We start from the raw sequence: 27,745 nt of genomic DNA on the forward strand, positions 1-27,745 counted from the left end.
TTTAGAACAAGTTAAGCTGACCCCATTTCACTTTGTGATGAAAAGTATTGCTTCAGTTGTATATGAAGACTCATTTTAAGTTCTTAAACAGGACATCATTTTGTGGACAAGAGGTGTATCAAGTCAAGCAACATATCTTCAGAGTAGCCTGCCAAATAATGACTTGGTATGATTCAGACAGCATCCGCAAGTTAAGAAGTTTGCTTCCTCTGAACACAAAGGTACAATTCTTTACCATGAAGACCAATCCTTCATAAATGTGTCTTTTCTTGTGCAATAATTCAGCAAGTACATGGCTGCCCATCACATAAGCAGATAGCTTTCCATTCTGCAGACAACAGACTATACCCAAGCACTTTAACCACTGCACATAAATGAGTCTAGATTGAGCAATTAAAATAAAATTTGAATTGTTCACGAAGTTGTTGATTAGTCAAACTGGGCTAAGCGATAACCAGAAATTCACCATTAACCAGCCATGAAGACAGCAATACATACTGTTCAAGTTACATTTGTGAATTCATAAATATAAAACTATTACCTTTTGGAAAAGTGTCCCTTGGATTGTTCAGAAGTAGTATTGGACTGCACTTTGGGTGCCTTTGATATAGATTTTCTACTTTCAGAAGGGCTATGTGCCTTATGTTTTGCCTGCCCTAAATGTGACCTGTCAGCAGAAAGTTAAAAACAGAAAGCTATCAGGAAAACCGGCATACAAACAAGAACGTGCACATGGAGTATTTACATATTGGATCTGTAATATAAATACAGTTTTCCATCAAGCCTATAAGCAAGACATTTTAGGGAGAAAAGTTAGCTGGCCTTAGCTTTGTCAGATGCCTCACCAGAAATTATGCCAAGAATTTTTGTATGTCCTGGTCTTTCCACTCCAATTCTTTTAGATTTAGAAATGTAGATTCAGAACCATGCAGCCATTCAGGAGTTCCCTGTCCAATGTTCTTAGTATCTTCTAACTGAGTATCATTACCAAAATAACTGGAGTATTCAAAAAATGCACCAAAAGCTATCTTTTGAACAAGGATTCTTTATTAAACATCTGGAGTTATGGAATGTGATGCTTGACTACCAAAATGTACATTCAGCCTGTTTCTAGAGTTTTCCCAACAATTAAATACATTGCTTTAGGATTCATGCTTTTACATAGTCTGAATTTGAGCAACAGCTACAACAATACCAGCTGAAAGTAGTTACATGGTACAGTCAATAGTCGTTTGATTTCAATTTGAGACACAAAATTAAATCCTTGTTTAAGGTCCATGGACAAGCATGGGCAAATCTCACAATTCAATATATAGTACAGGGCTATTATTATTATTTTCATTTTCATTTCATAGTGTCAACAAGACAGAGAGAAAAGAGTATACCAGACTTCTGCAGCAATGCTTACTGTATCATCACAATCCAGGTTTGTTTTTTAAAGCAAGCACAAATTCTATCACCAATCCTCTTAGAGGTATCCTGAAGAGCCTGGTTCTGGCAGACTCCTTTTCTCCACTTGTTGCCTTGCCATATGATCAGAAGCAATAGAACTAAAATGGCTATTACTGACAAGGTGCAAAGTGTCAGCAAGCGATCCACATGAATGTTACAGCAATGCCACTTAATAGTCAAAAGGCAAAGGGATAAATATCTAATTGTGCAGCCTGTTCTTAAGGACACACACCTACAGTGCAAATTCCAAGTATATAAATCAGACTCACTCCAGTAACAGATCTCTACCACAACTCCAATTCTGTATTTATCTACTTAACCATTCATTTGCTTGGTTTGCCAACATTTCCAGTTAGATCTGCTTTGATTTCTTTTGAACTCTTTTAAATTTGCCAAATCAAACTCTTGAGTTTTAAATTCTGGATTTGGCAAATGCCAGGAGAGGAAGTAAGGGAGACCTGGGATGCTCTGCAATAGCCTCCTTTGCTAGATTATCACACCTCTGTTGTCAATTCCACCCCTCTCCATCTAGTAATTTGGGATTTGAAAAATATAATGTGACCAGGCACATACATGGATGGGCAACTTATGTATGCAATGCAAACAAGCAGTGAGGTGCTTGTGCATTTCTTGTTATTTAATCAGGAATATTCACACTTCAAGGCTGATCTTAACATTAAACAGGGTGAGGTAGCCCACCACAAGAGGGAGATTTTATGATACCTTTGGAGAGAAGCAAGCTGACAATGACAGTTTATTATTGTTTTCACCACCACCAATGGAGGTGCCGCTTAAGATTTCTACCTCTGGTATCAGTGTGTCTTGGGCCAGCCCTGCACACCTTTGACTGCTGCAGACTCTAAGCCACCTGAGGGGGAGGGGGATGACTAGTACTCAAGAATTTCCACAGGCAGCAGAGTGAATCTTTGCTCCAAATGCTCCACTTTTCTGTTCCTACCATCTCTATTCTCTTCTTCCCACTTACCCTTTCATTTCAGTAACATCAGTTGCTCCTCAACCACCCTTTTTTGCCATTCTTCATATTTAGAAGACGCCAATCTGTTAAGCATGTACACCTTTTCCTCTTCACTGTGCTTACTGTTTAAGCATCACTGCCGTAGAATTCACTAGTCAGTCTCAGTGACATTTGCACCGTCAGTAATAGACACTGTGCACTGTTGCTCAACTTATTCTAGTCTATAATCACTAGTTAATTAGGCCAGAATATTAGTTTTACCTAAGAAAAGCCAAGGATTAGTTCTGTGTGGCTCTCCAAAGGTTGATTGAGAAGCGATACATTACTTTCAGAAAGTACAAGAGCACAGTCTAACCCATAATGCTTGCTTGGAGCAGAGAGACGTTCAGACATTGGCACTTCCATATGGTAACATGGCTAGCATATGTTACCATATGGTAACATCATGCAATTGTAAGGGAGAAGGCACCGAACCCAACCTCAAGCCAGAGTGTTTTACAACCAGTTTCTAAAAATTCAAAGAGGTTGCTATGGAAGCAGGGGGTGGGAGTCCATTGGAGGTAAGACCAAGAATTGGGAAATTTAATCCATGGACAATGAATAAGTGCTACATACTCTCATTGCCAATAGCTTACCAATTCTTTTCTGTAGTTAAGTTTCTTATCCTACTTTTTGCAGAATTGAAACTAATTGCTACATGAACAGATTAGAAACACCAGGCTTATGGAAGAGGAGTGCTTCCCCTTCAGGATGACCTTTTGGGGGGTGGGGGGGGGAGAGAATTAAGTGTCAAAGCAGCTCCCTTCCCACACTCGCACAATCTAAGAAAAAAAGCAGGGGGGGGGAGGAAGATGCACAATAATAGCCAGGAGAAAAAAACCAAGATAAATCTAGCCTGAATATCTAAAAATTTTGACAATTCTGAAGAGCTCTGAAATGTGTCCTGCAAGCTCAAGCAGAGAGGACTGGAACTGTGATATGATACCCTCTGGAAGCAGGAAGCTAGCCTGACCAAAAGTCCAGTCCTGTCTCCTGAGCATGCCCACTGTACAACCCATCAATGAGGAGCTCCAGCACAGGGGGGAAAGCACAGAGCACTGACCAAGTTTGGGTGCATATTGCCATATGCTCCGATACAATGCTGAGGGAGTTATATCCAGACCAGCCGCCACCAGAGACCATCTCTTTCATAAACACGAAGATCAACTGGTTGATATGATCAGACTGTCTGAATTCAGTTATTCAGTATTTTTGCTATTCCCAACAAAGTCTGAATTTAAGATCTGCAAGTAGCACTGTATGTGTTTTCACACAAATCCAGTAATACTGCTTCCTTTCAAATCAGATCCACAGACTCTTGTGGAGATAATTTTCAAGTGGAATGAATGCACCTCGATAAAGTAGACATGATGCTGCTAATATATCTGGATTATAACTACTGATTCTTACATAAAGACATTATAACCATGTATTTTGTAGGGGTGTGCACAGAACCGGCTGACCTGGTTCAATTTGAGTCCGGACTTGAACCAGACCAGTTAGGCCCGGCACCCCCCTTGAACCCCCCCCCCAGTCTGGTTCGGTGCAGGGGGGTCTGCAAAGGTTCCACCTCCCCCTGCCGGCCTCACTTGCAGACCAAACTGGCCCATTCGGGCCTTCCCCATCTGGCCCAGCGGCCATTTTGGAGGTGGCCGCGCCTGCAATTGGGCTCTGTGTGACCTAGGCCACGCAGAGGCCAATTGCACAGGCACGGTGGCATCCAAAATGGCCATCCCTAGTATTTTGTACAGCTAGATGGGGAAGCAGCAGCTTGTTAATATATTCCATGCCAACTACAGACGGAGAAGATAGTGACCTGCAGTTAAAACGTAGCTTTGCCCCACTTGCTCTCAAAGTTTTCATTTCACTGATTGGCAGGAAAACCAACTGATAACCTATTTCATTATAAATTATGGGCGCAAATGCAATCATAGGATTCAATATGAATGCAAGTGATGACATACTGTGGAGAGTTTTCTATCAAACTAAAAGCATATTGTGCTGAGACTGTACAGGTGTCTGGAAAAGTGCATTTTAATTGATAAGGTGTTTCAATACAGTTTATCTTTTTTTTTTTTTTTAGTAGCACATGCCACCTAGTAATACTTGCATTTAACAAATATTTTCTAATAGCAATACTTCAAAATTGGAATTAGATATCAGAGCTCTTAAGTCTGAAGTTAATGACTAATATTAGGACAACTTAAATACCAAACAATGTGTGTGAAATTGAGCATTTCCTGCCTTCAGCAGTCATAGCACAGCAGCTTTTAAACTCTTGGTTTCCAGGATTGCTGGCAAAATATGCCACCCAGCAATTAATCTGCAAAGGGAACATTCAGGGAAGAGATAGTTGCAGGGTTGTGTCTCACATTCTCAGCTGCACTGGGCGAAAACAGCTGGCTTTAGAAATTAAAATCAGCACCTCAAACTGCATCTGGAAAAACACAGGAAGCTAGTGTACAATATTAACCCTGCCTCCATTAGGATTTCTGATTATATTTTGATTTAAAACAAAACAAAACTGTATTGCTGATCTTTTTATTGGAACTTCAGCAAATCAAAGCAATAGCTCCAAAATATTGAGAAGTGGAAGATTCCAGCTCAGTTAAACCTTACTGAACCTCCTTCCCCTACTCCAAGTACTAAACCACTCTAGAAGTTATTCAGGCTATTTGGAGAGTCTCCTCTACATTTCTAGGACCTCTTGTCTCTACAGCCATATGACTGTCAAATCAAAAAGATTGTGGTACTACTTAAAATACTTTTTTTCAAATAAAATAAAGGGTAAACAATTAGTTCACCTTGAAGTTACGAAGATTATCTACCCTTCATAAAGGAAAACTGACCATGGGTTTGTGCCTTAGATAAGTATTTGCTCATGAAGAGTCCTAATCCGTCCATAGGAGGCAAACATATTGAGAAAAGTCATTTTGTACAGCCTTCTGGGACTGGACAGATAACAGAGCTCCTCACATAAAAAGTTGTTTGCACAGAGAAGACTAACATCAAGAAGGCTAGAGGACAATAGTTCTAATTAACATGCTAGCTTTCCATGTACAAGAATTGTTTGAGGATAGGGGGCAGAAGAGGAAAGAATTATTCAGCTATGTACCTGTTTGAAGTTATCCATTTTCACAAAAGCAGATTTGCCATCTCCTTATTCTGAACATACATATTGGCCCTCAGTGCTCTCTTCTAAGGTGACTAAGCTATTTAGTCCCAAACCCAGGTTGGTAGACAGATCTAAATAGAATTCTCATGCAAGATCCTTTGCAGCCAAGACATCACCACCTGCTCCAATACCTTGCCCCAAAAGGAGAGATTAGCAATCTATTTATAATTATTCAGGGCAGATCAACAGAGGAAAGGCTTCTTCAACAGAGCTCCCTCAAGAGCCTCCTTAAGAAAAGCCAGAAATCTACTTTCCTTCAATGAGACATTAATATAATCTACAACCACTTGGCCAGTGACAGATTTTAGTAGCCAGTATGGGCAATGATCAAGAGTACATAATGGCACCTTCACACTGCCATGGATTCTGTTCACTTCTTCAGGCCACACAACCTTCTGATGGATCCCTAACAAGACCAGACAGTGACTGCAATAACCACGGTGTGACTTTATCTGTGAAACAACATGCAAAGTGGTCACCCCAGGCTACTGATGATTTCTCCCAGTTTCTTTGGGGGCAGAGAATAACAAAGACATGACCATTTCAGCTCCACTGGCCATAGATGCAGTGGTGATGGAAGAGTACTCCTCTTTGCTGCTATCACCAACACAGAATTTCCCTAAAGAAAATTCTAGCCAGTGTTTGGTCCAATTAATCAAGAGTCTTTTTCCATCAGAGAATGCTTCACTGTCCTAGGCTACCCAGAACACAAAGGAGCCAGCCAGACTTCACCAAAAAGAAGAGGGTATTTAGGGGGAGACCATGTCAACTGCCTGGGCTCTCTTCTCATACCAGACTGACACCAGGGACACGTCCCAGGTGCAGGCTCACAGGATTCTTAGACTGCTTTACAGGATACTGAGATAGCAGGATGGACTCATGACCAATAACCACAACTCCACTTCGAGGCAAGACCTCTGCAAGCTCAGGAAAACGTGTGGACCAAGTTGGAACAGATTAACTTTGCATATACTTAATCCAACCAGGTTGGCATGCTCATCTAAGATAAGATCTTGGATATCCAGTGTCTTTCCACTAACCAACCTGACTTTCCACTAACCAACTAAAGAATCTTCACTCTTCAACAGACATCAACTGGACCACAAGGAGGAACAGTCTTCAAATGGCCGATGATTTTCACTATGTTTTCTCTCCTACTGCCATTTCTCTCTCTACCTACCACCCAACCAGATAGGTGCCCTAGACTATTCCCAACATCCTGCTTTCTCAGACATGCACTCCAGTGGCTGGGAAGAAGTGGTTAACCCAGGAAGCTGCAGTCTCATCTGCACTGCTCACACAACTTAAACTATACTCCCAAAAAAGAGATATAACCACTCCCATTTCACGATGCCCCAGGCCAGTAAAAGAGTGCAATTATGCAAAACAGAACCCCTACAAAAGAGAAACTTCCCACAAAGGAGCCACCAAACCCAAGCAAACAAAGTCGAGGAATAGGCCTGACCCACATACTACTTCCCTAACTAACAGCACTAACCGTTGCTTAACAGGAGAGGCAGGGTTCACTTGGGCACACTACAAACATGTCCGCTTTGTCAAGTGTGGAACTGTTTTTGGAAGGTGACGCATCACTAACATTCAACAGTTATAAGATCACTTTTACATACTTGCTATGAAACAAAGCTGCATGAACAATAAGCCATTTTGATTTATTGATTGACTGATTAATTGCTGTCAAGTCGGTGTCGACTATTAAAAGCCACATAGATCAGTGGAGTTCTTCTAGGAGGGGGGCGCCATCCACTCACAGCAGAACTCTTAAATCCCCCCACAAAAGAGCTGCTACTGAAGGTCAAGTCACCCTCTAGAGCAGGATTCAACGCAAAACCCTCCAGTTAGAAAACATTAGTAACCTCCCACAACCACCTCAAGTAGAAGCACTGTCTGCTCTCCAGTGGGGCTTGCTGTACCCAGTGTGTATATTCAATTTGTAATTTTGAAAACACCATTTTTCTAGGTACTAGCTGAAGTTATACTGTAACAATCAAGAGGATAGGTTTTTGACTCCAACGAAGTCTTTTGGACAAGGATTATCTGCTGAAGTAGTAACAACAACAACGACACTAGCAAAAACTGAAACCAAGATATGCCATTTTATACTTTGTTTCAGCAATAGGCTTCACATAAAACATATATGGTGTGTAACATAGCAGTGCCAATTTATAATCGTTGGTTTATTAGTTAGTGTAAAAGGCTAACTTTAAAAGCATATCTATCATAAATATTCTGTGTAGATTTTCATTAAATAGTCCTTGCACTATTTCAAATCAACTGAAAAGATGCATGGCTTTAAATTTTAAATGTTTTTAAATGGTTTTAGAAATTAATAGATTGGGGAGGGGAAGGGTGCATGAAGCAATGTTTTTTCAGGCAACAGAGTTTCATCGCAAATATTTAAGTCTTCATTATGAATAAGAATTAAGCAAAATGTAACCCAAAATGAGAAAGAAGTCAAAATAGCAACCATGTGTGTTGTGCTCTATTATTTATTTATTACATTTTTATATCTCCCTATCCAAAGGCTCTGGGCAGTGTAAGAAGTGCTCTGGGCGGTGTAAGAGGTTGCACACATCAGTATTTTGTGCCAGTGATTACACCATCAATAAAATACCTTTCAATCAAAAATTGACAGAAGCTTGCAGAATACACACAGTTTGTTATTCTAGCAAATTAAGGTTTACTGGATCTTCATATTCTGCAACACCTAAATTGCATGTTAAAGTTTCACTTGGAATAAAAAGGCAGTTTACTTCAGGGACTTTGGAATTTGTATTTGTTGGGATAAATTCACACATTCTTTTCTATAAGCAGTAATGCATGGAGGATTGAGATAGTTTGCAGTTAGCAGCCCAAGTCACGCAGCACAATAACTGCTAAATTTTGAACATTAAGTTCAATAACTAGACATTCTAGTTGGATTCTTAGAAGGTCATGCATTTTATATTTCTCTTGATAATTTTAAGCTCAAACAGACATTTCTGAGATACTAATTAATAAATTCAGGAGTTCTCTGCCCTAAGTTTTAAAAAACCAAACAAAAACAAGATCCCTTGTTTCTTCTTATAGCATATATCTACTGTTGACTTTTGGTACCTCAGTGGCAAGAAGCTTATATGCAATCAGACATACCTTCCTCCTACTGCGTCGTCTTGCGGTTGGGCCCCGACAGTGTTCCTTTGTGAACGTCGCAGTGACCCCCCTGGACTGTTATTAGGCCGGTTGGACATTGGCACCTCTCTCCTGAAGGGACATACCCTTTCTAGACACTACCATTCACTGAAAGATAAAAAACAAACACCCATTCAATTTAGTAAATACAAGAAGCCTGCTAACATGGATGCTCACCTGCCTTCACAATGAGCACCCTAGATGGCAGGCATTTTGCTGCACATTATAAACAAAATGAACAGTAAACTCTATGTAATTGGCTGCATGTTCTTTATGCTTAGTAGACAAATTTGCTATCTAGCTTCTGTTGAAATGCTTCCACCTCACATTAAAGGTTACTTTAATATTCACAATACAGTACTTTACATAGTAACGGTAAAGTGTGCCGTCGAGTCCATGTCAACACCTGGCGACCACAGAGACCTGTGGTTGTCTTTGGTAGAATACAGGAGGGGCTTACCATTGCCATCTCCCATACATTATGAAATGAAGCCTTTCAGCACAGAATAGAGCTCAAATACTTCCAATTCAAACATAATGAGCAATTTCCGCAGAATACTTATAATCAGGGGTGAAGAAATGTTGGCTCAGTTCACCAGCCAGACAAAAGTGTTACTAGTCAGATGATTCCTCAAGCTATGGTGGTACACTAAATAAATTCTAAATAAACCGCATCCAACAGAGCTGTAGAAATCAAGTTTTGCATGGGCAACCCTCCCACTTACATTAACTGAGTGCACTGCCATACTTTTTTACTTCAGAATATGCACAGGGAAAGTTTTTTTGGGGTGGTGGTGGGTGGGGGGGGGTTAGGGAAAAAAATCTAAATAACACACTTCCCACTGAACTGCAGATACCAAGTTCTTCATGGATAATCCTGCCACTGGCTGAATACACTACCTTTTACTCCAGAATATGCCAATGTGTGGTCTGGAGGGAGTTTATGCTCTCGAGCTCCAGCCTTCCCGCAATTAGCTCCACTTTGCCCTTCTGAAGTTTTGTGAACACACCAAGGCTGAGGATACCAAGCCAGCTTATTTCAAAAGGAGTGAACTCACAAGTGCCCTTGGAAGCTGCTGGCCAGCGTCAGCCAAGGGTAGCACCCCCCACCCCACCCCACCCCACCCCACCCCACCAATAAAATAAAAAGCACTTCTGCCCAAGACAAAACTTACGGCTACCTGCCAGAGCCAGCACAAACGCAATGCAAGAACTCAGAGAGCAAGAAGCTGTGCCTCATCCTGTGAAGTGGGGAGTTTTTTCCCAGCTACTCCACCCACTGCTTTATTTCCTCCACATGTTCCATTAGCTGGAGTAGCTGCTATTCACGGCTATTTCAGTTCTCATTCCTTGAGGATGCCATGAGTGTTGCCACTTCAAGGAGACTAAAAAGGAGCAGAGGCGGCAGGGGGAGGGTGCCATGGGGAGCACATTCATATTGGTACGTTATCCATCAGAATTTTTTCACTCATCAGGCACAGTGTTTCACTTGTTGCTGACTAGTGGACTAGGTGATTTCCTCAGCCCTGCTCCAAAGCCCTCACACTTTTGCAGAAATTACTTTCTGGTATTTTTCCATTTTGCTATATATTGCTATTTCTGTATTTTTAGTGTGTCTATTAATTGCTGCTTCTGGACCATAATAAATTAATTCAAACTCAAATCCCATTTTCACAAATTGTTTTTGGTGTAATGTTTGATTATGAAGAGGTATACTGGGGATAAAGGATAAACGTTGTTGTTTTAATTATGTTTCTCAAACTCTTGGGAATTATATCCTCTTTGACCAATAGATTATGACACAAAAGTCTAACTGAAAAACTAGAAAGAGTATGTGTTTGTGTTTCCCTCCCAACTGAAAATATATAAGCATTCTGTGTATATATCCACTGCAGTTATCTGCAAAGTGTTGTTCTCACAGCATTCAAAAGATTCTAGGTCCTCCATGGTCTCAACATAAAACAGTTTGCAAAGACAGAAAAACACAGATCACACCAGTCTTGCTCATATGACAGAGTATATTGACCCCAAAGGGAATAGAATGAGTTGAAATAGCTGGATGCAGAAATGGTGCAAATAAACTTGAGGTAAAAAACGAGGACACAAAACTGACTAACCTAAACGAACAAATAAAATCAACAGCAGTGTTTCCTAAGGCATGCGTGTGTTCCCATGTTTTTCTGATGTCCGCTAAATCAATTTTAATTCCTGCTTAGGATGAATTAGGAAAGTCCCACTCTGAATATATGTGCGCACACACTGCCTTGATACTGCCACCCAAAACTAAACAATCCGCACAGATGAAAAAAAATTAGAGATAACACTGATCAGCAGTCTGTTACAATGGCACCAGTATTTAAGGCAACATGCTGTTCATCATAGCTGTCTTCTCACAATATTATCCAATGAAGTGGCAAAAGGCTCGAGGATAGGAATAATAATAATTATTATTATTATTATTTACATTTTATATCCCACTCTTCCTCCAAGGAGCCCAGAGTGGTGTACTACATGCTTAAGTTTCTCCTCACAACAACCCTGTGAAGTAGGTTAGGCTGAGAGAGAAGTGACTGGCCCAGAGTCACCCAGCTAGCATCATTGCTGAATGAGGATTTGAACACGGGTCTCCCCGGTCCTAGTCCAGCACTCTAACCACTACACCATGCTGGCTCCATAACTGACCTCTCAGGAGTGCTTGCAAAAGAACAAAATACTTAGAGCAAACTGAGTGAAGATCTGGCAAACTGTCCCAACAGGTCTGGCTAGTAAAATTCTGGCAATATTGGCATATTTGGACTGTGTGCTACTCACTCAAACAAAGCAAGTACTGCTTATGCCTATCAACAGTTGGCAGTTTAACCCCAGACTTCATACTTTTAAAGTGACCTTACTTGCTACAGACTCACAGGTGCAGCTGGACAGAGAGACACCAGATAAGGAATGGGGGTAAAATGTGGGGGTGGGTGGGGTAGAAGGGCTAACTGAAAATTAAGAAAGAAGAACAAGGCAATCAAGCTTGCTTGCTCACTCTGGGTAAACCCAGTCAAAGGATTATTACTGATGGTATCCACTACAGTAATCAGGGAAGAGCTGAGGTAGAATAGGTGGGGACTAGACGATGTATTGACACTCTGGGGACAGTATTCCCACCAAAACACTCTGAGCAAAGCTCTAGAATATTTCAAAAGTGAGAATACTTTGCAGGCACAGAATCTATGCATGTGACTGCACAGAAATCATGAAGAAGAGAGTGGGTATCTGAGATTCATAACTATGAATAAGGACCATGTACCCACTGGCATTTTTAACATTGACGAGCCATGAAGATCCCAAAACAGATGTTATAAACCAGTAAGGATTGCAACCACTATAATTATTGAGCTGCTACTTCCCAGAAGTAGAAGCTCAGAAACTGTAAATGCTATGAGACTTCATGAAGGTATACAATTTCTTCGTAGCACAAGTTAATCATAAATGCCAAGCTTCAACCTCATCTATTAATAGCTTCTAAAGCTGTCCAACATTTTTTTAAAAAAATGAATGACTTCACAAATTTTCAAGCAGCTTAGGAGTCCACAGTTTTGTATCTTTTACTGTCAGTAAATTCAGAAGATGATTCAGAGACTGCTGCAAACTTCCAATATTACTTTGTCAGTAATATTGGAGTAAAAGCCCAAACTGCATTGCCAGTGTCTTTTGAAAGATATTTCAAGCCTGATGCCTGTATAACGTCTAGCTACAGAAAACTGTCTGCAGTATTGCATTAACTATACTAGGTCATATATAAATAATTTATAACACTGGAACTAAGCTACCAAGCCTATTTTGCTTATGACTGCACCCAAAGTTTTTGGACACAGCATGCAAATTTTTCTCCAATGCACAGGTGGTAAGTAAGAAGAGTGCACATAGTGCTTATAGAACAACCTAAGCAAAAATACCAGTCCCAGCAGAGAGTAACTTATATCATTTATCAAAGATGGGGAAGATGGAACAAAGCAGAGCCAAAAATGTCTACAAATGCTACTGTACGTACTTAGGCTTAGTTTCAGTTGGTGACGAGGAATAAGACTTGATATTTCACAAAAAAGGTCAGTTTTGAAGGGCAAGTGATAGCAAGTGTTCTGCAAGGAAGCTCAAAGCACAGGCAGCAACAAGGAAAATGGGAAGTCATAAGAAGCAGGAGAACTTAAAGCAGTTGAATGATGTAAGTGCTGAAATAACTTAGCAGACAGGTATAGCGGAGCAAGGCGAGGGAGAAGACAGAATCAGATGCTACTGAGCAACGAAATGGGAAGTCAGTGTAGGGATTTGAGAAGGGGCATCACATGGTCCAAATGATGAGACAAGTGAATTATTTTTGGAAGCAGATTTCTAGATAGAGGTGAAAGGAGTGATGTGCAACAAGGGAAGGACAAGACAGACAGTTACAATAATCAAGGCAAGAGATAGTCCTTTTTACATTCCTTTAATGTTTCAATTATCAAACATATGCTGGTAGCATGTTATATAGTTATCAATGGAATCTATGACTACATAATGTGTAACAAATGTCACTTCAAATCTCTCTCTCTCACACACACACACTGCAGTTAGCTTCTTTCCTTTATTTAAAAAGATGTTTATCCCACTGTTCTTAACATGCATTCATTGTATTTTGTATATTGTTAGTTGCTTTGATTTACATGTATAACAATATACAAAATACAATGATTTAACAAAAGAGCAGTTGCCAGATCACAGTAAACACCTTTACAGAGAATTCATCAGAGCAGCAATAAAATACAGATAGTAGCAGATAATGTGTGGGTTCAGACACACGGCAGAACATGACCAAGATATGGTTTAGTGAGCCTCAGGCCTACTGACAGCATTTTTTGTTTCTATAACAACCTGCAGGTTTGCTGTTGCACCTGAACCTGACAAATTACGGTTTACTCTGTCCATGGTTTTGGTGAAAAAGCTAGGATATTAGAAGACAGAACAAGCTACAAAAGTTTCATGAGCCACTCCCACAACACACACACACACACACACACACACACACACACAAACACTCCCCCACTTCTTTATCATGATTAGGTATTGCATCTGCCCAAAATTAGCCATTGTTATAAACAAAGCACTGCTCCAAACATGGCTCTTAGAACTCACCAGAGCCCACTCTAATCTCTCAGTCCTAGAACAGTCAAACTGATATTACATTTGTATTGGTCCCTAACAGACATTAAGGTTTTGGATAATACAGCAAGTAATAGGAGCTATGTAGTTAATACTCTAAAAACCAAGAGTTTAACATAGGGCACTTCTACATCACATGAAAGAAAGGTTGTTCTGTTCTTGTGGTTCTAGCATTTATTTGAATGATTTGCATATCTATTTCTCCTTCTTGCTGGATGTGTGATGCCATCTGAACAAGTGGCCTCAAAGTTTCCTCAGTAGGTTCTAATATCTCAACAATATTTATTTATTTTATTTTTAGTTTATTTATTTATTAGAATATTTGCTACACTGCCCAATCCACAGACTCTGGGCAGTGTACAAAATAACAACAACATCTGAGATTATTATTATTTTTTTTAAGAATTTAAAGGGCAAATGCCTTGCAGAAATGTCTTCAATAAGATTTTAAAGGCTGAAGGGGAGGAGGTAGACTGAATCTGGGTGGGGCGGGGAGAGTTCCAGAGTGAAGGGGCAGCAACAGAAAAAGACCTTCAATGGGCCATAGTACTATGGACCTCCCTAAGACCAGGGACTGAAAGAAGGGCAACCTGAGAAGATTTCACAGGACAGGACTGGCCAGGAGAGGCGGTCCTGAAAGTAAACAGGTGCTAAGCCCTGAAGGATTTTAAAGGTAAGAACCAGCACTTTGAAACACTTCAAATTAGTCCTGGAAGCAAATAGGAAGCCAGTGCAGTGACAGCAGGAGAGTTGTAACACTATCTTCTAGTGCCTTTAAGCAGGCGGGTTGCCACATTCTGGACCAACTGAAGTTTCTGGGTCGTCTTCAAAGGCAACCCCAGGTAGAGTGCTTTACAGTAATCCAAACAAGAGATGACAAGGACATGAGTTACCATTGCCAGGTCCTGCCGAAGCTGGGCAAAGGCACCTCTGGCTACAGCCTCCACCTGCTGCTCAAGCAGGAGCTGTGAGTCCGAGAGGACCCCCAAGTCGCAGACCACCTCGAGGGACAGCGCAACCCTGTCCAGAGAGAGAGAGACTCAGACTCGACAATTGGCCAGTCAAGAAGTAAGCAAAATCAACTCAGTCTTGGTGGGATTAAGTTGGAGCCTGTTTTGGCCCATCCAGACCCTGACAGCCTCCAGACACTGTGCAAGCACAGAAACAGCATCTCCGGAGTGGCTTGGAGTGGAGAGACCATTGCTCTCTTCAACCAATGATTTCCCCCCCAACATTTCACTAACTGAACACAATAGTAAGGTTCTGAGTAAAGTACACTGGACATGATGCATATAACATATACACCAGATTTTGTTTCAAACTACAGTCATTATATAAGAGCCGCCTTACTGGATCAGGCCCAAGTTCCAGCTAGTCCAGCACCCCATTTCCCACTCCCTGGTTTCTCCCCTGATGCCTCCAAGAAGCCCAGAACATGGGATGAAGGCATGCCCCTTTTCATGCCACTGCTCCCCTTCAACTGGCAACCAGTGAATCACATCATATGAAATAAAAACATACATATCATTTCAGTCTACAGTTTAACACAAGAGCTTCACCATTTTGTAACACTCTGAAAATAATGCTTTTAAATAGGGTTACAGACCATTCAATGAATTGCAAAAATACACCAAAACATCAAAATGCATATAGCCCACAATGCAAGTGTCCTGAATCATTTTGACAGTAGGTTTTCATACAAAATACATTATTAGAGCAGATACTAGGGGTGTGCAAGCCGGCTCTGTTCAAACCGGGCTCAATAGGTTCGGGGTCGAACCAGGCCCAATCCAAACCAAGCCAGCTCAGAGCTGTACTGCTAAAGAGGAATCTGGTGAGGATTCCCCTTTACCAGCAAAAGGTTGGCGGGGGTTGCCTAAGGGTTATAAGTTATAAGTTTATTCGGTCATTGACCAGCAAATGCCTAAGGGTAGAGTGCACAAGCGGGAAGTAAGTAACTACTTACAAGTGCTGGCAGCTGCAGCCACCGGGGGAGGGACGGAGAGGCAGCAGCCAGCCTCCTCCAGAGTAGGTTGGGCTGACGGCAGCCCAGTTCAGGCCTCCTTGCACAAGGGAGGCTTAACGACCTCCACACATGCATAAAGATCACTCAAATGGTCTCCATGTGCAGAAGCCTAAATCAGGCCACTGCCAGCCCTGCTTACTCTGGGAGTAGCTCTTACTTATAAGTAGTTATTTACAACATTTATATACTGCTTTTCAACAAAAGTTTCCAAAACAGTTTACATAGAGAAATAAAAAAAAATGAGAAGATGGATCCCTGTCCCTTAAGAACTCACAAATCTAAAAAGAAACATAAGATAGACACCAGCAATAGTCACTGGAGGTACTGTGCTGGGTGAAACAACAAGCCGCTTTAATTTTAAAAGGGATATCCTCACTGGATTGCCTTTTACCACTATAGCTCCAAGCTGGTTTGAATTGGCTCTGGTCAAACGCAAACCTAGTCCGGTTTGACCAGGCCCAAAACTGAACAGGGTGGAGGGAAATAGTTTTGTGCACATCCCTAGCAGACATACAGGGTAGCATCCAGGGCTCCACTGATGTACATGTAAGATATTTTCCCTAGCCCTTCCTCCCTATTACAGCTCCTGTAGCATGCACCCTCTTGCCGAGGATTTAGACCTCTTCAGGAATATAATGAAGGGGGAGAGGAGTATTTGGAAACTATAACTACCTCCACTAGCGATTCCTGGATAGTCCCTCTTACCACCTTTGCAGCCTCTGGCACAGGACCCTATACTATTGATAAAGGTGTCTTAATTCTCAGCAACAGTTTTTAGGGTAACTCAGAATTTCTGTAGAGTAGCGATGAGAGGAAGGCACATGACATGCCAGCAACAGACACTGGATGCTACATGCCCACACCTCCACCAGCCATTTCCTGTCAAATTCAACTTTCTAGTTGTCTAAGTAGTGTATTAGTGCTTTAAGACCTTTTAGAACATTTAGAACATTGGCGAGAAGAGCTGGTCTTGTGGTAGAAAGCATGACTTGTCCCCTTAGCTAAGCAGAGTCTGCCCTGGTTGCATATGAATTGGAGACTATGTATGAGTACTGTAAGATATTCCCCTCAGGGGATGGAGCCGCTCTAGGAAGAGAAGAAGGTTTCAAGTTCCCTCCATGGTTTCTCCAAGGTAGGGCTGAGAGAGATTCCTGCCTGCAACCTTGGAGAAGCCGCTGCCATTCTGTGAAGACAATACTGAGCTAGATAGACTAATGGTCTGACTCAGTATATGGCAGCTTCCTGTGTTCCTATTTAATTGCTATTATGAAAGAGCCATTTTCCAAGTCTCAAATTGTTTAATTATCCTGCAGGTTCCTGTTATTGTCTTAACTATGCAAACTGACTTCTGAAACTCAAGCTAGATATTTGCTTTTATATTATGTTTAAGTGGACAAGATGATGTCTGATACCTACACAATTTTATTGCCTTCAAGTGGTTTGCATACATGCCACTCATTAGTTACACTGTGCTAGATCAAAAGCTTTTGTTGAACCAAAAGTATCATTTTTGGTACTGCCATTAGCCCCTTGCAGCACAGGAGCCTTTTGCATGCCACCTATACTTTTGAAAATAACCCTCCATGGTGGAACAAGTTTAACTGCTGTATTTTAAAATAGAAGCTGAAATGCCAATTAGATTCTGCAATTGTTATCGGATTATCTGATAGCAGAAATCACAGAAAGATGAACAAAATGAATTTATCATGTAGAATACCCCAAACCCAAACTACTACAAAGGGGAAACAAAATGGTGAGAAGAAAAACCTCACGTGATTAGGTCTTTCTAAACTACCACTGTTTCCAAGCTTGCTCAAGCAAGCCTAGAATGTTTTCAGGCTCTGGAATGCAATATTTATTTTACCCTAATCCTATTTGTTTTTTAGAACAAAAATATGCTGGCCTGTGTGCTTGTGGCAGTGGGGAGAATAACTTGAGCAGCTTATATAGAAGCACTCAGAAAAGATGCTTTCCCCCCATACTCCAAGACAGACTTAACTTGAACCTTATTCAGATGTCAGTGGCATGCTCCAGTTGCCATTCAACCACAGAAAGATGGGAACAAATGTGTGACAAAAAAGAGCAAATTCTGACTGGCAACGTGGTTGGAAATCAACTTCTGAGCCACAGCACAGTGTCCTGCTACTTTGATCATTATTCTCAGCTTTAAACCCTTCTAAATTCCAACATGCATCCTTTCACACTTACAGGACTTGTGCTTTGTATTTTAATGTTTTTGTTTCGAGTAGACTATAGTAATGGGAGAATCTGTCCTAAGTTAAATATGTATACTTTTCCAACTTTTACAGATCACATCAAAAATCTGCCTCTAATTAACTGTTTACTAGATGTTTCCAGGATGCTCATAAGAGTTTGCTTCTCTAGAGTTTGATAAACAGAGGTATACTTCAAACATCACAGAACAAGTGGTTTACCAAACAGCAAGAATACAGAAACATCAAGATATATCTTGTGTCACAAAGTGTAAAACTGTCCTCAGCAACTCTGAACAGCTTGTTTTTTGCTGGCACCAGGGCTTTGCAACATTTATCCAGCCACACATTACATAAACCCTCTTTCTGGCAACAAAGGAAAGGCTACACTTTACTGGCAGATGCCCCATAAACTGTAGTACATTTATCATATAAGCATTACATCATGTATACTGCTCTGAGTGATTCAGAGGAAGAGTGGGATATAAATGTAAAAAAATAAAAAATAAAAGTATTCAGACCCACAAAATATTTCTCTAATTGTCTATTTCTGGGTCAAGCTCACACACCCACCTTCTGCAAGTAACTTCTTCAGAGGAGATAGCACAGTTGAAGATTCCTACTTATTTAGTTTATGCATGAGTATGATACTGAAATTACATCAGCAGAGTACACATGATATTTATGAACATGTGCAAGTGTCTGATATCTGACATTTTGGAGGCAGAAGGGCCAAGTAACAAAGTTTATTTTAGGACAAGAACAGCTAGCCAAGATTAAGGCAGATTTTAACAAAACTAACCTAACAGTCAAAATATATGCACATGATATTCTATCATTTAACAAAACACATTCAGTAGAGCTTACTCCCAGGTAAGTATGCAAAGGATCAAGTTGCACAAGTAGCTTGGGGCACTTCCTTCATCGTTGGCCTTTTGGGAGAAACAAAGAGTTCCTTCTTAGAAGTTTCTTCAAGCTAGAAATATTATTTCCCCCCACTCCACTGCTTCTGGTTCTGCCTTCCATTCCTAATCTCTAAACACTTCCATTCCTAATCTCTAAACACTGTTTTATAATGGTATAAAACAGCTGATTTTATACTATTACTTCTTAATTACATTACTACTACGATGACAAATATTTATATACCACTCTTCAACCAAAGTTCTCAAAGTGGTTTACATAGAAAAATAAATAATACACAATTAAGATGGTCCCCACCTAATGGCGGAGAAGCAACCTGCCTAGAGAGCAGGAGGCTGTTGGTTCGAATCCCCACTGGTGTGTTTCCCAGAATATGGGAAATTCCTATATCAGGCAGCAGCGATATAGCAAGGTGCTGAAAGGCATCATTTCATACTGTGCAGGAGAAGGCAATGGTAAACCACTCCTGTATTCTACCAAGAAAACCATACGGCTTTGTGGTCACCAGGAGTCGACACTGACTCGATGGCACAACCTTTCCTGTCCCCAAAGGGCTCACAATCTAACAAGAAACATAAGGTTGACACCAGCAACAGCCACTGGACGGATGCTCTGCTGGGGTTGGATAGGGGCAGTTGCTCTCCCCCTAGCTAAACAAAGAGAATCACCACTAAAAAGATGCCTCTTTGCTCAGTTAGCAGGTGGCTGTTGTTTTTAAGAAATCCACATATGTGGGCAGTTAAGCTCGTAAAGTGTGAGCTTATAAATTTTGCAGACCTATTTGCAAGCCTACGTTACCATCTTGCAAGTGAGCATGTGTTACCATTTGCTATAGAAAAAAACTTCTATATAATCATTTCAAAGAATTATGTACATGATTACAGTAACACTTATAAATACCCCTATGACAAGTCCAACAAGGGTGAGCTGGGAAAGAATGACTTGGCCAAAGCACATAGTAAGTTCGAGGGAGAGAAAATATCTGAATTAGGGACATCCCAGCTCACAGATGCTATCCTTACACATGATCATAAGCCGGCTCTCAGCATTTTCATCTTTTATTTTGGTCACAATTGCAATAACCACCAAGTGACCAAGAAGTAGACCATGCACCCCAGTTTAAGAATATTTTATCCATGCCATCTTGCACCAAAACATGGGGTGGGGAAAGAACAGGGCAGTATATTAAATACGAATAATCAACTGTGCCAACTATTGTAAGGTAACATAAAAATTAGAATTTCCTTAAACCGCCTTTTCACCCAATTATCTAAAGCAGCACTGCACAACATACAGCCTGTGGGCCACATCCAGCCCGCGAGGCTTTTTTCTTGGCCCGCTTCCCTGCTGCTGCCCTTCACAGGTGCATGCGTGTCCTAATTCAGAGCACTCATGTGCCCTATATCTCCTTTAGAGTGCACCTGAGTCATTTTCAGAAAGCTCCTGGCCCCGACAGCAGCTGAAGGGTTTGAGAGCTGCCAGTCAAAAGCAAGCAGGAAGAAAGCAAGCCCCGTGGAGGGCAGCAACATGGAATGGCCAGAAGTAAGCGGGAAGAAAGCGAGCCCCATAGAGAGTATGGGAGGCAAGCAGCAGGGAAAGGCCTGGTGCAAAAAAAAAAAAAAAAGGCTGCACATGCACCTTTTCATCTTCAGCCAAGGGGCTTGGGAGATGGCAGAGAAGGAAGTGGAGAAGCAAGTGGGGAGAAAGTGAGCCCTGTGAAGCATCCTTACTGCCCCCTCCCCAACTACTCTCCCAAACAGCTCCCCTTCTGGGCTGTTTCCACACCAACCTGCCTAGAGGGAGCACTCTCCCTGAGCAGGTGGAAATGTTCCTTAAGAACATAAGAACAGCCCTGCTGGATCAGGCCCAAGACCCATCTAGTCCAGCATCCTGTTTTGCACAATGGCCCACAAGATGCCGCTGGAAGCCACAGGCAGGAGTTGAGGGCATGCCCTCTCCCCTGCTGTCACTCCCCTGCAACTGGTACTCAGAGGCATCCTAAACAGGGCATCCTTCCTTCTAACAGGGATTCCCAGATGTTGTTGACTGCAACTCCCATCATCCCCAAGCAAAAGACACTGCAGCTGGGGATTCTGGGAATAGTAGACAACAACATCTGGGAATTCCTGTTAGGGGGAACACTGGCAGGTGGTGAACGAGGCTTGCCCTCACCCCCTCCTCTTTGGCAGCTTCCAGAAGATTTGGCTTTTGCAAGATTTTTTGAGGACCCGACCCAACAGTGTTTTCCTGACCTTGTCAAGCCATCCCCTTTCCCTCTTTCTCTCTCTCCACCTCCTCAAACCAGCCCCAGCCCCTTTTTCTCCCTTTCTTTTCCTCCCTCATCAAGCCAGCCCCATTGCCTTTCCCTCTCTTTTTGGTCAAGCCTCCCCCTTCCCCTTTCTCTCGACTTCCGTACTTGTGGGGTTTGTTGTCAAGCATCAGAAAGTGTGTGAATGATCAAAGTGTAATTTTAATCAGAAATTGAGAAAAACATCTTAATTTTTCCTGTAGATTTAAGTGGGATGATTTGTGTGAATAAGCTGTGTGAAATCCCAGGGGCTTATATTATTTTCTCTTACAAATGCAATATTTTAAAGTTGATTTGTGAACTACAAAGATGTGTGAATCTATGGAGCTTTGGCTGTATTTTTTGTGTTTTTAAACAAATGTACAGTACTTCCCCCAGCACAGTACTTCCAGTGACTGTTGCTGGTGTGTGTTATGTTTCTTTTCAGAGTGTGAGCCCTTTGGGGACAGGGAGCCATCTTATTGTTTGTTATTTCTCTTTGTAAACCACCCTGAGCCATTTCTGGAAGGGCGTTATAGAAATTGAATTAATAATAATAAATAATAATAATAATAATAATAATAATAATAATAATAATAATAATAAATGCATTGCTATTCAGGCTCCTGATTACTCCAAGATGGCCCCACCCCCAAGATGCCACCCCAGACCCGTCTTGTCTCCCTTTTTCGGAGAACTGAATGTTGCCAAACCTTGTGGTGGCGGAGGTAGAAAGGAAGAGCAAAGCATTTTATCATTGTGTATTTTGTACAGATTGTATTGTATTTTTATATTTAATGTATTTAAATTAAATTTTAATTTAATTTAATTTAAATCTTGGCCTGCCAGAACTTCAAATGTTAAATTTCAATTACATTCATTTTAATTTGATTTTAATTAAATTAATTAAGTTACTTTAATAATCAATGCCCTAAAAATTGACCTCGGCCCTTCACACACAAAGTCACAGTCGGTTTCAATGCACAGGGCATTTGAATTGTGCACCCCTGATCTAAAGGCTCAAAGTGAAAGCAATAGTGAAGGCAGTTTCATATGGATTAAACTAAAAACCAACACCACATTCAGTTTCTCTGTGATCAATAGAGGGCCTATTCCTACATCAGCTGGGAACACCGCTGTCTTTTACTTAGATTAAGAAATATAAGCCAAAAGACTGTACCAAAGATATCAGCTGGCAATACTGCATAATGCTATTAAAATCCTTTTTTCACTTTATAAAGTCACATTTCTACCTAGGACGGTTCCCAAGGTAGAATTCTACAGAGACCAACTTACTGAAAGTTGCCACTCAAGCATAAGTGAGAAGTAGTTGTAATGGATTAAAAACTACAGTTTGCCAAGCAGACAGCCAATAATCTGGATGCAGATAAAAACCTGGAGAGAGGGAGAGAGAGAGAGAGAGGCAGAGTTTTGAGTGGCAGAGTAAAGCAGAACAACAAGTGACAACATTGCATACATGGTCTTGAACATGAAAGTTAACTTAATTTGCCAGGGCACATGATCAAACTAAGTTGATAAACCCACAGAGAACATGTCAGTTGTGAGTTGTCATATATTATTCCATTCTAAATTCTTTTTTAAAAACTTTGCAGTGCTATTTATCATCAAAGGATTTTAAAAAGTTAGTGCAGGCATTACCTTGTGTATCAGATCAATGGGAAAATGTAACTTTGGGTTAATTCAACTTAACACCTTTTCAAAGCACAATCTGAGTTTAACACTTTATGCCAAGAAAAAGTTGTTTCCTTAATTAGACCATGTGTGCTCAAAAATGGAAATACTGTTCTAGTTGCAAGAGTGTGTGTTGTTCAGTTGATATGTTCCTAGCACACTCAGATAAAGGGACATCTCACTACCTAATTTTACTTATTTAAGAGATACCTTGCAATAACTTAATAAGATTTATCCATGTTTAATCAGATTAAATTGATTAAAATAATATGACTAAGTAGGTGCTCCAAAATATCAGGACATATTGAGTCTTATTTTTAATACAAGTTCTTCAAGACTGCAGATAGCAAATGTCATCAATAGAGGAAAGGTATTCTTCTATCTCCCTCCCACAAGAGAGACCACCACTTAGGTATATAAACCTCATACTTCATCTAAACACCAAACCATGCTTCTTGGTTCACAACTATTGTTTCTAGCCAGATGATATAATTTGAAACTAAAGTTTATATGATCATCTATTTTTAAAAAAAAAATGCAACAGCCCTAATATTTATTAGACACATGCACTTTGGTCATGTCGGAATTCTTGCCCCCACCCCACACCAGGAGGCAGTAGAATGAGGGTCAAGTGCCCAAGTAGTATCCTGGTGGTGGGGGCCCTTTAATTTGCTACCTAGCACTACGGCAGCAATGACTGGGCAGCACAGAGTTCCTCAGAAGTTTGAGGTGGGAACAGTCAGGTAGCACACAGCTCCTCCCTGGGATGCCCGTGAGCTACTGGGGAAATGCACAGGTTTCTGGGGATTGGAGTCCTGCCCAGGACCTCTCTCTTTGAGAGGGCCCACTCATTGCCACCGCCATCTCCCCAGCACCAAATGTTCCTGTTTTCCCCCACCAAAGAAAAGGCAACAATGGGTCACAGGATGCACAAAACAGGACCGGCAGTGGCAGCAATGGCAATAGCAGCATCAGAACGTGCCGAGTGATGTCTTACTCAAGTAAATTTGTTATTTTTAACTCTACCTAGCATACATTAAGCTGAGACAGATTTGCATACTTTCCTCAGGGACAGAAATGGCATTTCTTCCACCTTTATGATGGCTGGATGGGGTGGTGGGTGAGTGTAGGTAGATAGAGAGCTATAGCTTTTTTAGGAGAGCATGCTTAAGTAATTTACTTTCAAAATAAGATATTTATAAAACTTAAGTTGTTAAGAAGATGTGAGATCACCTTTATCCTTAGTCAAATCTGCCCCTCTCCCCTTCAGATGAGTGCGTTGTCATTAGTCCTCCTGACTGTGATAGACAGAAGTAGTATTTAATATTTGTCCCAGGCAGCCTTATTGCTGTTTAAGTATGTCACCTGCAAAGGAGATAAAGTGCATTTACCCTTCCCACCCTGGACAATGTCCATCACTAAGTCCATTAATGTTAGTTGTCTAGCTCCAAGATCCGAAGAAAATTTGTCAAGGCATGATATAAATATTGCAAACATTTTCACCCAACATTTTCACTCATATTACGAGTGGTAATATTTTGTTACAAGAAAAGTGTCACACACACTTAATGCAGTTCAAGTGAAAGGTTTTATTTGAACACTTGTAATACCGTGTTTCCCCGAAAATAAGACAGTGTCTTATATTAATTTTAGCCCCCCAAAATGCACTAGGGCAATTAGCGGTACATCAGAAATTACTGCTAGGTCTTACTTTCGGGGTAGGTCTTACTTTCGGGGAAACAGGGTATTTAAGACATGGCAACACCATAGCACAGATAACATTGTTTCTTTCCGTTCTTTCAACTACTTTTGTAAAAGGCACTGAAAAAACTGTTAACAGTTTTAGCACACACTAAGAGTTGTGCATAATATGTCGCTGGTGTGTACAAATCTACTTCAACAGAGCCGAACATTCAGTGAAGGCACCTTCAGTTTCACTGTCATTTAGAGGAATTAATAAATTTGGGATTGGATTTTTTTTTCATATATTAGTTTTGGACATTTAATACTCTACTTGACAATCCTGGAATTTCCAGAGAGGTTTATAACATAACTGTTTCTTGTGCAACTTAAAAATTAACAGAGTTACTAAAATACAGCAGTAGAAACCAAAGAAAGCATATGCAAGTATGTAGTGTGCATGTGCATGCTTGCAAGAAAGTTGTTCTCTCTCCCGCCCCGCCCCCCCGCCCCCCACGTCACCATACATGTTAATTACAACTTTGAAAATAATCCTTTCTTCTGGTTTTCTATTTTATTAAACAATACATTTTTAGGAATAGCAAGTTTCCACAGAAAGGTATAGTAGTGAAAGCTTCCATTATGGAAAGCTTACTGCCACAGCCTGTATTAGGGATAGGGGACTTCCCATCAGCACACCTTCCAGTCACTGCTCCTGGTTTGGGGGAAGAGGAGAGAAAGGCCATTGCTACAACTGTAGTGCGGACTTTAGTAGGGGCCAACTAAGGCTGCAAGTTGCCCCTGGTAACTGTTACCTGAGACATTTATGTTGACCCTCCGCTGTGCCCCATCTCATCCGCTTTGTCCCAGACAATTCAACAGCAACAGAAGCTAACCCCTATTCCCAAGGCTTGATTCTCCAAGTCCTGCTAGAATGAGATAATGTTGCAAACTGACTGTTTTTGTTTAAAAAGTAAACTGTGACCCAAGGGCCTGTTTATTGCAGAGGGACCATGGGCATAACTTCTGTTTCAAGTGTTGCTTTACAGAAGGTGTCCCTCGGAAGAAGATAAATAACCCACTGACACTAGTGTCAGCACATTTATTTCCTCAACTGTATCACAACTTGCAGCACCTTCACTTAACCCCTACAGACTGAGGTGCAAACAATTGAGATCCAAGCCATTCTGCATCTGCATACTTTCCTCTCCAAGCTCCATTTCTTGGCAAAACGTTAGGGTGTAAGAGAATATTGGGGGTTTTTTAAATAAAAATGACAGGACACCTGCTATTAGGTAGTACATATAGACTAGTCAGAGGCACAGATTTGACAGCAGAACAAGTTCTAGTCTTTTCCATGATCCCATTACTTTATCCATCACCAGGGGTCAGGAAATCCATTAGTCTACTTGTCTATGATGAGTGAAAAATGATACACGAGCGGAAAAAAATCTTGATGATTAGCATACCAACATAGCTTGATGACTAAAATTTTTGTCTGGCTGGTGAACAGCACCAACATTTCTTGACCCCTGTCCATCAGTAAGGCCATTGCCTCAGGCAAAGTAAGGGGCAGAGCAGGGCCTGGTTTTTAAAATGTGATCTTGTTCACCTACTCACCCCCAGCAGTTCCCCAAGCCAAAAGCATCCATGCCCAAAGAAAAGGAATTGTCATTCAGATTTGGATCAAGTCTTGCATCAACTAGAGCACTCACACGAACATAACATAAGAACAGCCCTGCTAGATCAGACACAAGGCCCATCTAGTCCAGCATCTGGTTTCACATAGTGGCCCACCAGATGCCTTGGGGAGCCCACAGGCAAGAGCTATGTGCATGCCCTCTCTCCTGATGTTGCTCCCCTGCAACCGGTACTGAGAGGCATCATGCCTCTGAGGCTGGAGATGTCCCACAGCCATCAGACTAGATAGACCTGTCCTCTATGAATCTGTCTAAGCCCCTTTTAATGCCATCCAAGCTGGTGGTCATCACCACATCGCATGGCAAGGAATTCCATACGTTAGTTATGTGCTGTGTGAAAAAGTATTTCCACTTGTCGGTCCTAAATTTCCCAACCTTCAGTTTCATGGGATGGCCTCTGGTTCTAGTGTTATGAGAGGGAGAAAAATTTCTGTTTACCCTCTCCACTCCATGCATAATTTTATACACTTCGATCATGTCTCCCCTTAGTCACCTCTTTCCCAAGGTAAAGAGCCCCAGATGCTGTAACCTAGCCTCATAAGGCAGGTGCTCCAAGCCCCTGATCATTTTCTACACCTTTTCCAGTTCTACAATATCCTTCTTAAGATACAGTGGCCAAAGCTGTACGCAGTACTCCAGATGTGGCTGCACCATAGATTTGTATAAGGGCATTATAATATTAGCATTTTTATTTTCAATCCCCCTCCTAATGATTCCTAGCATGGAATTAGCCTTTTTCACAGCTACTGCGCGCTTCCAATGAGCTGTCCACCACGACCCCAAGGACTCTCTCCTGCTCAGTCACCTACAGCTCAGATCCCATCAGCGTATATGTGAAGTTGGTGTTTTTTGCCCCAATGTGCATCACTTTACACTTGCTTACATTGAACCACATTTGCCATTTTGTCGCTCAGTCCCCCAGTTCGGAGAGATCTTTTTGGTGTTCCTCACAATCTGTTGTGGATTTTACTACCCTAAATAGTTTAGTATCATCTACAAATTTGGCCACTTTGCTGGTCACCTCAACTTCTAGATCGTTTATGAACAAGTTAAAGAGCGCTGGTCCCAGTACCAATCCCTGGGGAACCCCAATTCCTACCTCACTCCATTGTGAAAACTGTCCATTTATTCCTACACTCTGTTTCCTGTCCTTCAACCAGTTACTGATCCACACATGAACCTGTCCCCTTATTCCATGACTGTTAAGTTTA

At 41.2% G+C, this 27,745-nt stretch overlaps 1 protein-coding gene across 7 annotated transcripts in view; it reads right to left on the reverse strand.

Moving 5' to 3' along the window:
- The window catches only part of TRIP12 (thyroid hormone receptor interactor 12), a 167,775-nt gene that overhangs the window by 105,866 nt on the left and 34,164 nt on the right, over positions 1-27,745 (reverse strand). For 2 of the 7 annotated variants that reach the window (XM_053304640.1, XM_053304636.1), the window contains exons 2-4: positions 22,759-22,857; positions 8,793-8,939; positions 542-667 (exon numbers count right to left, since the gene is read on the reverse strand). In XM_053304640.1, coding sequence (XP_053160615.1) covers positions 542-667; positions 8,793-8,890 — 224 coding nt within the window. In that variant the 5' untranslated portion in view covers positions 8,891-8,939; positions 22,759-22,857. Of the gene's footprint in view, positions 1-541; positions 668-8,792; positions 8,940-22,758; positions 22,858-24,387; positions 24,520-27,745 lie in introns of all 7 variants that reach the window. The other 5 variants (XM_053304643.1, XM_053304642.1, XM_053304637.1 and 2 more) reach the window with 4 other exon arrangements.

This window comes from Hemicordylus capensis, chromosome 3, assembly GCF_027244095.1.
Source record: "Hemicordylus capensis ecotype Gifberg chromosome 3, rHemCap1.1.pri, whole genome shotgun sequence".
In the NCBI taxonomy this organism is placed as follows: Eukaryota; Metazoa; Chordata; class Lepidosauria; order Squamata; family Cordylidae; genus Hemicordylus; species Hemicordylus capensis.